We start from the raw sequence: 11645 nt of genomic DNA, 5'->3' as shown, positions 1-11645 counted from the left end.
CCCGGTGCATCGGCCCCGCCCCGCCCGCGCGCGAAGACCTGAGATTGAGCCGTGGATTTCTGCTCTCCACCAACTCTGCAGCCGGGGCCCTGCCAGAGGTGGCGCCTCCTGTCATCTCCTCTTCCTGCTCCCAGGTTGAGGCACTACACAGAGATTGGATTTCTGGTTTTCAAGGCAGATCGCACCAGGCCGGCCGCGTGCAGTGCCCCCGCGTCAGCCCAATCAGTTCGCTCTCGCTTCTTTCAGATCCCTGGTCCGGATGGCGGAGGAGAGAGTTGGTTTGCATCTTAAGACCTATGGGCCAGGCTTCTGGAGCGGGGAGGGGGTTTTATTTAGCAACTGCTGGAGCTCGTGTACGGGGTCGGGAAGGAGGTGGAGCTGATCCCTATCGGGCTGTCGGCCGGCGGGGCGTGGGTGGTGCCTGGCCCCCGGCCGCCCCCTCCTCCGCGGGCCTCCAGGATGGCGCTCAGGAGCTGCTGCTGCTGCTGGCGCAGGGTGTCCGCCAGGAGCAGCGGCAGGGTGTTGAAGCTGGCCGCCAGGTGCTCCAGCTTGGACTCCAGGCTGCCGATCTGCTTCTCCAGGTCCTCGCTGCGGTCGTTGAGCTCGGTGATCAGGTCGTACATGACATTTTGCATCTGTGTGGAGGACAGAGAGCCGGACACAGGGGAGCAGGGTGAGCGCGGAGGAGCTAGCCCCGGACGGAGGGACCGCCTCCCAGAGGCCAGCTCCGCCCAGAGGCTTGGGTCTGGCCCCTGGAGGGAGCCGGGGCACTTCCCAGGAGCCTGGGAGGCTGAGCTGGGCACACTTTCCCCCTCTTAATTACAAAAGCAATGATACCCGGGCTGTAGTGGCACACGCTTGTAATCCCAGCATTTGGGAGGCTGAGACAGAAGGATCCTGGTTCGCAGACAGCCTCAGCTACTTAGTGAGGCCCTCCACAACTTTGTGAGACCCTGTTTCAAAATAAAGAATAAAAAATAGGGCTGGGAGTGTATCTCGGAGGTAGAATGCCCCTGGGTTCCATCCCTAGTACCAAAAAACCCCCCAAACAAACAAAAGCAATGCGTATTAAATTAAAGCTGCCTGGGTCGGCCTCGAACCTGCAATCCTCCTGGTTCAGCCTCCCAAGTACTGGGATTATAGGCATGTGCCACCATGCCTGGCTCAGTTATAATTTTTTAATTGGGTATATATATGAAGGAAATAGCACATCATCATCATCATCATCATTATTATTATTATTATTATTATTATTATTATTATTATTTTGCAGTACTGGGTTGGAACTCAGGGGCTACACCCCCAGCCCGATTTTTATATTCATTATTTTGAAATAGGGTCTCACTGAGTTGCGGAGGGCCTCACTAAGTAGTTGAGGCTGTCCTTGGACAGCAATCCTCATGCTTCAGCCTCCCAAATGCTGGGATTACAAGTGTGCGCCACCACGCCCAGCTGTCCCCACTTTCTTAAAGAGGACAGAGCTCCCAGCTCACATGGCCACTGACATTTTTGATTAAAGAGAAGACACCGAAGCCAGGTATGGTGGCACACACCTGTAATCCCAGTACTTGGGAGGCTGCAACAGGAGGATCTCAAGTTTGCAATGTGGTGAGACTCAGCAACCTAACGAGACTCTGTTTAAAAACAAAAAATAAAAAGGGCAGAGGCTGTAGCTCAAAGGCAGAATGCCTCTGGGTTTAATCCCCAGTACCACAAAATTAAATTAAATTAAATTAAAATTTTACAAAGCTGGGCATGGTGGCACACGCTTGTAATCCCAGCATATGGGAGGCTGAGACAGGAGTATCATGGACAGCCTTGGCTACTTAGTGAGGCCCTCTGCAACTCAGTGAGATGCTGTTTCCAAATAAAGAATAATAAATAGGGCTGGGGGTGTCACTCGGAATTAGAATGCCCCTGAGTTCCAACCCCAGTACTGCAAAAAAAAAAAAAAAAAAAGATAAAAATAAAAAACTACAACCGCCATCTATCATGTGACCCCTTCGCCACCTGAGGTGATATGGCTCTTTGGGATTTGGGGGAGGGGTCGACCTGTGAGATTTTGTCAGCTGGAATTCCAGCAGCCCACGCAGGCAGGGAGGGCAGAGATGGTAAGATGGTGTTCTCCATGGCTGGCTGGGCGGGAGACTGGATCCTAACACTACTTATAGAGGGTAGGGTGACTTTAGCCGTGAAAAGGGCTTCCGGCTCTGACTCCTGTTCACAGAGCATCTTCAGGGTGTGTATCCTTCACTGAACCGACCAACCACAGATGCCCGTGGCCTCGGGCACCCCGGCGAGCTTGGGCCAGGCCTCTGGGTTTCGGTCCCACCGCCAGGGACTGGCCAGCCGCCCTCCTCTTCATCCCCAATCAGCACAGCCATTTGCCAAAATCCAGAGCGTTTGCAAAGCATTTTTCAAGGTCTTACCTTATTTGATCACCTGAGCCTCAGATGGAGGGAATGATTTTCCCACCGCAATGGAAGGATTTAAAGCCATCCGGTAAAGAGCCCACGCCCGCCCCGCTCTCTCTCCGCATCGGGAGGTCACAAGCTACATCTTTAATCTAGGGAGGATTGTAAGCGAGGAAAGAGAAGGGAGGGCGGTGACTTGTGGGGGTGAAACCGACAGCAAGCCAGGGGAACGAGGCTGGCCGTGGCGGTGCCCCCCTGCGATCCCCGCAGTTGGGAGGCCGAGACGGGGGGATCGTGGGTTCAAGGACAGCCTCAGCCAGTAGTGAGACTCTTAGCAACCCGTCCTAGCGAGGCCCTGTTGCAAACTAAAATCCAAAAAAAAAACAGGGTTGGGGGTTACAGCTCAGAGGTAGGAGGCCTCTGGGTTCAATCTTTAGTACCTGTTCCCCCTCAAAGAAGGGAATGAACAAGGCTCCAGATGGCATTTGCTGTTCTGATGCTCCGTGACTGTGTAACCAGGGGGACCGTGGACCAAGGTCAAATATGCTAAGCTGTGGCCAGGAGCTTGGGCAAATCTCCTGGGAGGAGAGGAGAAAACTGGATGGACCTCAGGGCTCACCACTTTCCCGGGTGGCTTGAGTCCACGGTGGCTTGGCAGAATCTACCCTTAACGCTTCCCTGTATACTACCCTTTGTGCTGCACCCAGGTAACTGGCTCTCCAGGTAACTGGCTCTGAGGTTTCTGCTTCACCTAGTCTGATATCTATCTATCTACCTATTTATTTATTTATTTATTTATTTATTTTTTGTGGGTTTGGGGATGGAACCCAGGGGCATCTGACCTCCGAGCTACACCCCCCCTGCCCTATTTTTTATTCTTTATTTTGAAACAGGGTCTCACTGAGTTGCAGAGGGCCTCACTTAAGTAGCTGAGGCTGTCCGCAAACCACGATCCTCCAGTCTCAGCCTCTCAAATGCTGGGATTACAAGCGTGCGCCACCATGCCTGGCTTGCTTATTTATTTATTTATTTATTTATTTATTTATTTATTTATTATTTATTGTACTAGGGATTGAACCCAGTGTCATTCTAACTCCAAGCTACACCCTGGCCCTCCTTTATTTAAAAAAAAATTGGGGAGGGGGTACTAGGGATGGAACCCAGGGGCATTCTACCTTCGAGCTATACCCCCAGCCCTATTTTTTAATTCTTTACTCTGAAACAAGGTCTCACTGAATTGCAAAGGGGCTCACTAAGTAGCTGAAGCTGTCGGTGAACCCTGATCCTCCTGTCTCAGCCTCCTGAATGCTGGGATTACAAGTGTGCGCCACCACACCTGACTTTATTTTTTAAATTTGAAACAGGGTCTCATTCAGTTGCTGAGGCTGCCCTTAAAATTGTCATCTTCCTGTCTCAGCCTCCCAAGTATCAGGATTACAATTATAAGAATACAATAAAGTCAGCCGGGTGTGGCGACGCATTCTTGTAATCCCTGCGCTTTGGAGGCGGAGACAGGAGGAGCCAGCAGTGCTGTTTTGCATGTTTCCAAATAAAAATATAAAAATGGGTCTGGGAGTGTAGCCTGGAGGTACAAGGGTTTCCAGGAACCCCAGTACCACCAAAAAAAGAATAAAGAAAAAAAGAGAAAAAAAGAATATAATAAAGTCATTTCTATCAAAGTAACTCCATGTTGTAAAACTACCTGTGTGTGTGTGTGTATGTGTGTGTGTGTGTGTGTGTGTGTGTGTGTGTGAGAGAGAGAGAGAGAGAGAGAGAGAGAGAGAGAGAGAGAGAGAGAGAGATACTGGGGAGAGAACTACTCAGGGGCATTCTATCTCAGAGCTATACCCCCAGCTGGATTTTTTATTCTTTATTTTGAAACAAAGTCTCACTGAGTTGAAGAGGGCCTCACTAAGTAGCTGAGGCTGTCCGCGAACCTGCATTCTCTTGTCTCAGCCTTCTAAGTACTGGGATTATAAGTGTGTGTCACGACGCCTGGCTGTAAAACCACCATTTTGTAACCTTGATTAAAATTTCTGTTTCTTTGTATGTTTCTACTTTCTGAAAACGGCAAATGCCATCCTCTCCCTTGGCATTCTGTTCCAGATGAATTAGCCAATCACATAACACTGTGAAAACATGCTCCCACTAATAGGGATATGGGGCAGAAATCTGTGTTAGGGATTAAAAACTGAGGGGACTTCCTGCTCAGCTTGTTTACCTGGCTTTGGTTGGTAGTACGCCCTTTCTGCAAAAACTAAAATCGCCTTGCCCAGCCATTTTGGAACACATCTCCTCTTATGACTCCATGAAAATTTGTTTTGAACAAATGTGGGGGCTCATCCAGGATAGAACCACCAAGGGGATCACAGGGACTTCTCTCTGGAAGAGACAAGTCTCCCTGCCAAGTGTGGCCACCTGGGGATGAGGGAAGAACCACCCTCCCCCACAATAAATTCAGAACCAAAAGTTTATTGGTAGCATGGAGAAAAGGGTCCTGCCCAGTGCCGCAGGGGCCAGGTAACTGTGACGGACCACGGACCAAGGTATGGGAGGTGACCGAGTATTTCCTTAGTGCTCAGACCCTCTTGGAGGTTGTGTGAGGGTGATGGAGAGTCATCAGTGTCACTGGAAGAGTGGGCTCCCAAGGTTCCAGTTTTCCAGGAGGGGCCCAGCCAGAAAGAGTGTGAGAGGCCTCCAGGCAAAAAGGGGGTGAGTCTCTGGTGGGAATCAAAATGTTAAGCAAATTGTGTAGGGCTTAAGGGAGTTGCAAATGATTTGTAGAGGATAAAACTTGTAAAGGAAAGTTTGTACGTAACAAAGCTGGTTAGAATGAGTAGGGGTTATTTAAAGGGTTTTCTAAAAGTCACATTGAATACACTTATTCTGTGTTTGAAATAATTATGTTTTCTTAAGATATTAATCTGCTCTTGGTAAAATTTTATAAAAACTAGGCTAGAGATCAAAATTTTGCATTTTCAAGACAATTTCCTGTGTTTTCTTTATATTTAAAGCAATGCAGATCCCTCTAGGTAATAATTTACTAAGGATTAGCTTAAAGAACAAATATTTGGAATCTTTATAAGATAATCTCATATCTGTTGTCTTTTTTTTTTTTTTGAGGTGGTACTGGGGTTCCTGGAAACCCTTCTACCTCCGGGCTACACTCCCAGACCTATTTTTATATTTTTATTTGGAAACAGGGTCTCCTAAGCCAGCAAGACTGTCTTCGAACCTTCGCGATCCTCCTGTCTCTGTCTCCCAAGCGCGGGGATTACAAGCGTGCACCACCACGCCCGGCAATCTGTTGTCTTTATTAGGTCCTTGGTTACCTAGCAAATTGAATTTTAGCAGAGGCAGTGTTTAACTGTCTTTTTTACAGCCTGTTAAATGACCATTTTAGAACTCAGGCTAGGTGAACAGCTATTACTGTGGGAAAAGTTGGAGTTGGCATCATGGTTGGTACTGTTGGTGTCATGGTTGGTACTGTTGGTGTCATGGTTGGTACTCCATGTTGTACTTTCATCCCTAACAACACAGCCCCTGATCACTAAGGCGTCTCAGGGGTTAACTACTTTAGCCAATGAATTAGCTGAGAGTGCTGGAGTTGATCCTTTTTTTCAATATAATGGGTAAGAAAATGGAACAGGATAATGACATTAGTCCTAAAATCCCTCATTATAATACCCAGAGTTGCCGGGCGTGGTGGCGCATGCTTGTAATCCCCGTGCTTGGGAGGCGGAGACAGGTGGATCGCGCAGGTTCGAAGCCAGCCGCGCTGGCTTAAGAGACCCTGTTTCCAAATAAAAATATAAAATAGGTCTGGGAGTATAGCCCGGAGGTAGAAGGGCTTCCAGGAACCCCAGTACCACCAAAATAATAATAATAATAATAATAATAATAATAATAATAATAATAATACCCAGAGTGATGACCCTCGTAGGTAGCTGTATAATACCCTGTTAGTGTCTAATCCAGGGCCTAACAGGGACAGCTTCCAAAATAATCTCTTTTTGTTAGACACCTTCAGGAGTGAACGTTGCTGTAGGCTAACAAAAGTTGAAGAAAAGAATAGTAATGTATAATAAAAAGGAGGGAATTGTGAGGATATAATTAAGGGATTAGCTTCATTTAGAGTAATTCTGTTTTGTAAAACCATTATTTTGTAACCTTGTATAAAATTCCTGTTTCTGCTTCCCCAAACTGCAAAATATCAACCCCTCCTCTGGCATTCGGTATCACACAAATTAGCCACTCTTGTAAGACTGTGACACCAAGTTCCCCCCAGTGAAGAATGGTACAGAAATCTGCGTTACGGATAAAAATTGGGGCAACTTCCTGCCCAGCGTGCTGCTTGCTTGATTACCCAGCTCTAATGGGTAGCACAGCCTTTTTTTTTTTTTTTTTTTTTTTTTTTTTGTAGAACTGGGTGTTGAACCCAGGGGCCTTCTACCTCTGAGCTACACCACCAACCCTATTTTTTAATCTTTATTTTGAAACAGAGTCTAAGTTGTGGAGGACCTCACTAAGTAGCTGAGGCTGGCTGCGAACCCAGATCCTCCTGTCTCGGCCTCACAAGAGAGCACCACCATGCCCGGTTCAGCACAGCCTTTTTGCAAAAAGTAGAATCGGCTTGCTTAGGATGACTGCAAATTTAGTTCTAACACAAGTATGAGGCATCACGCCTGGTACCCAGGCTGCTTTTGAGCCTTGTGTCTCTGAGAGGCCCTGTGTGACACTCTCTAGGAAGGCAGGCTTGAAGGATAGGCTTTCCTGACGTTCCTGGGGAGAGGTCGGCCATAGGGTGTTCTGCCAGGTGAGACCCAGCCGAGAAACACTGCTCTTACAAGAGGACATCTTGGGGACTCTCACTGGACCATTCCCAAAGCCCAAAGAACGTGCCTCTGGTCATGCTTATCTTAGATGACCCTCCTCTTGGCCACAGCCGATTGGTCTGAGGTTGGACACATGACTCAAACTGACCAATCACATCTCTTCTGAGAATTTAGACTTAAGATCAATATTGGAGCCCGGCATGGTGGTGCACATGTGCAATCCCAGCATTAGGGAGGCTGAGACAGGAGGATCGTGGTTCGCAGACAGCCTCAGCTACTTAGTGAGGCCCTTTGCAACTCAGTGAGACCCGGTTTCAAAATAAAGAATAAAAAATAGCACTGGAGGTATAGCTCAGAGGTAGAATGCCCCTGGGTTCCATCCCCAGTACCCCCCCCCCCAAAAAAAAAAGGACCAATATCGGAGGCGTGTGTGTGTGTGTGTGTGTGTGTGTGTGTGTGTGTGTGTGTGTGTGTTATAGCTAGGGTTTTTTATTTTTTTTTACCGCTAAGCCATAACCTCAGCCCTTTTCAAAAAAATTTTTTTTTGGTGGTACTGGGGGTGGAACCCAGAGGCTTTCTACCTCCGGGCTATACTCCCAGACCTATTTTATACTTTATTTGGAAACAGGGTCTCACTGAGTTGCTGAGAGCCTCACTAAGTAGCTGAGGCTGGCTTCAAACCTGTGTGATCCTCCTGTCTCAGCCTCCCAAGTACTGGGATTACAAGTGTGCATCACCACGCCCAGCTCCTTTTTAATTTTTTTAATTTGAATATAATTTTTTTTACTTAGCATTGAACCCAAGGATGCTCTACCTCTAAGCTTTACCCTCAGATATACATTTATTTATTTATTTATTTATTTATTTATTTATTTATTTATTTATGTGGTACTGGGGATGGAACACAGGAGCATTGTACCTCTGAGCTACACCCCCATTCCTATTTTTTATTCTTTATTTTTTGAAACAGGGTCTCACTGAGTTGCAAAGGGCCTCGCTAAGTAGCTGAGACTGTCTGCAAACTGTGATCCTCCTGTCTCAGCCTCTCGAATGCTGTGATTACAAGTGTTATATTTTGTTTTGAAACAGGGTCTCACTAGGTTGTTGAGAATTTTGTTTTGTTATGTTGCTGAGGCTATCCTCCAACCTGAGATCCTCCTACCTCAGCCTCCTAAGTCCTGGAATTTCAGATGTGCACCACCATGCCTGAATCCTATATTTATTTATTTATTTATTTATTTATTTATTTATTTATTTATTTATTTATTGGTGGTACTGGGGTTCCTGGAAACCCTACTACCTCTGGGCTATACTCCCAGACACCTAATATATATATATATATATATATATATATATATATATATATATATAATTTTTTTTTTTAACAGGATCTCTTAAGTCAGCGAGGCTGGCTTTAGAACCTGCACAATCCTCCTGTCTCCGCTTCCCAAGCGCGGGTATTACAAGCGTGTGCCACCACGTCCGGCCTATTTTATTTTTATTTTGAAACAGGATCTTGCAAAGTTGCTGAGACTGTCCTTGGACCTGGGATCCTCTGTCCTGGCCTCCTAAGTACTGGGATTACAGGCATGTGCCACCACGCCCGACTGAGGAAGTCTATTAGCATCATCTGTAGCTAAAACTATAACACCTACAGTCTGAACTGGGGGCCTGCTATACAGTCTGCCACCGAGACAGGAGGTGGGTGGTGTGTATGTGGGGTTTCAAACATGCGACCAAACAGAAGGCAAGACGAGAAATGGTGTTATTGTTTTGAGACAGGGTCTCATGATGTTGGAGAGGCTGTCCTGGAACCTGCTAAAATATTGGGATTACAGGCGTGCACCGCCACAACCTCCGTTTTCAGCCTGGTTCCAGTGGATCTCTGACACTGGAACCCAGGAGTATTATGAGCCATGCATCCAAGACCCCAAAGCCCCAGAGGGCTCTCTCTGGCACTCCAGCATGGCAGGTTCTTCCACCCCACACGCAGGCTCTCGGGAACCCGCCCCCCCTGGATGCCCCCTGCCAGGCACCCGGGCCTGTGGCTGTGCAGAGCCTCTGCTCCCTACTGAAGCCCCCAGGGGCCTGGAGCGCCTTTCTTTGGCTGGATCCTGCTACTGAATGAGGTTCCCACACATGGCCCAATCCCAGCCGCTTTTGCCGGCACCCTCTTTTCAAAGGCGCTTAATTTGCCTGAGGGAGTTTCTCTTGCGATCCCAGGAAACATGCTCCATTATCATAACTGACATCTGCTGGAATGTTCTGCCAGCCCAGCCCTTGAGCTGTACGCTTGACACACAATATCTATCAGAAGGCAATGGGGACGTGGGGGCCCTCTCTGCAGTGGTGCCTACTGTCAGCTCTGCCTCCATTTAGCCTTCCCTTAGTGATTTGCAAGAGCGGTGAGTTTTTTTTATAGTGTGTGTGTGTGTGTGTGTGTATTCCTGGAGACTGAAGCCAGGGGCATTTTACCTCTGAGCTATACCCCCAGCCCTCTTAATTTTTTTTATTTTGAAACAGGGTCTCTTTAAGTTCCCCCGAGGGTCTCACTTAAGTAGTGGAGGCTGGCCTTGAACCTGTGATCTTCCTATCTTAGCCTCCCATGTATTGAGATCACAAGCATGCACCATCATACCTGGCTACTTATTTTTTAAATTAATTAATTAATTTGTGGTACCGGGATTGAACCCAGGGGAATTCTACCTGAGCTACACCTCTAGACACACACACACACACACACACACACACACACACACACACACATGTATATATATATAATTTTTGAAACAGGTCTCACTAAGTTGCAGAAGGCCTCACTAAGTAGCTGAGTCTGGCTGAAACCTGCCATTCTCCTGTCTCAACCTCCTACCTCCCAAGTACTGGGATTACAAGCATAAACCACCATTCCTGGCTCTCTAGATTACTTTCATTTATTTTATTTTTTATGGTACTGGGAATGGAACCCAGGGTCTTCTACCTCCGGGCTATACCCCCACACCTATTTTTTTTTTTTTTTTGTGGTACTGGGGTTCCTGGAAGCCCTTCTACCTCCGGGCTACACTCCCAGACCTATTTTTACATTTTATATTTGGAAACAGGGTCTCCTAAGCCAGCGCGGCTGGCTTCGAACCTGCGCGATCCTCCTGTCTCTGCCTCCCAAGCGCGGGGATTACAAGCGTGCGCCACCACGCCCGGCATCCCCCAGACCTATTTTATACTTTATTTGGAAACAGGGTCTCACTAAGTTGCAGAGGGCCTCACTGAGTAGCTGAGGCTGGGCATGAACCTGCGCGATCCTCCTGTCTCGGCCTCCCGAGTCCTGGGATTACAGGGGTGCACCACCACGCCCGGCTCTCTGGATTATTACCGAGGAGGATTGCGCTAAGCCCCTGTCCTGCACTCTGGACCCAGCCCGCCCTTTACAGAGCAGCTGAGCGCGTGGGAGCCTCGCGCATGCGCATCCCGGGCGGCGCTCACCTTGGAGAGGTCCACCAGGGTGTTGGCCTGGTCACTCAGCTTCCTCTGCTCCATCTTGACGCTTCTCAGTCTGTGGAAGAGCGGGAACAAAGCCTTCAAGTGCGAGTCAGAGCTCAGCCTGCCTCCGCTTCTGCATCAGAGCTGGGAACTTGGCACAGGGACCTTGAAGGCGGTCACAGGGGGAATGGAAGGCTCCTCGCGCCCCAGGAAGGGGTCCACGCGCACCTGCCCTCGGTGCGAGGCTTCCACGCCAAAGTGCTCTGAGCCGCCCTTTAGGATTCCCCAGGTCGCCAAGGCAGGAGGAATGTTTGCATCCTTTGCTTTTCTGCTGTTTGTGTATGTGCGAGCGTGTGTGTGTGTGTGTGTGTGTGTGTGTGTGTGTGTGTGTACACATGTGAACCTAGCCAGGAGCATCCTACCTCTGAGCTACACCCCCAACACTATTTTATTTTTATTTTATTTATTTATTTTTGGTGGTACTAGAGATGGAACCCAGAGGCTTTCTACCTCTGGGTTATACTCCCAGACCTATTTTATATTTTATTTGGAAAAAGGGTCTCACTAAGTTGCTGAGAGCCTCACTAAGTAGCTGAGGCTGGCTTCGAACATGTGCGACCCTCCTGTCTCAGCCTCCCAAGTGTGGGGATTACAAGCGTGCGCCACCACGCCCGGCTTTTTATTTTGAAACAGGGTCTCACTGAGTTGCAGAGGGCATCTCTAAGTTGCTGAGGCTGGCTGCAAACCTGTGATCCTCCTGTCTCAGCCTCTTGAGTACTGGGATTACAAGCCTGCAATGCCATGCCCGGCTCTACATTTTTTTTTTTTTTTTTTTTTTTGGCACTGGGGATTGAACCCAGGGGCGCTCTACCTCTGAGCTACCCCAAGCCCTTTTTATTTTTTGCTTTGAAACAGAGTC

The 11645-nt window shown here is 48.1% G+C and overlaps 1 protein-coding gene across 1 annotated transcript in view; it reads right to left on the bottom strand.

Annotated features, from left to right (window-relative positions):
• Window positions 1-332: 332 nt before the first annotated feature.
• KCNN3 (potassium calcium-activated channel subfamily N member 3) overlaps window positions 333-11645 on the bottom strand; it is a gene marked incomplete at both ends in the record, with an annotated part of 172926 nt that continues 161613 nt past the window's right edge. The window contains 2 exon segments of the mRNA XM_080693038.1: window positions 333-635; window positions 10730-10799. Coding sequence (XP_080549164.1) covers window positions 333-635; window positions 10730-10799 — 373 coding nt within the window.

Source organism: Muscardinus avellanarius (assembly GCF_963383645.1).
Source record: "Muscardinus avellanarius genome assembly, chromosome: 3".
Taxonomy (NCBI): domain Eukaryota; kingdom Metazoa; phylum Chordata; class Mammalia; order Rodentia; family Gliridae; genus Muscardinus; species Muscardinus avellanarius.
The sequence above is the reverse complement of the archived record's forward strand: the minus strand, read 5'-3'. Positions and strand labels throughout refer to the sequence as shown.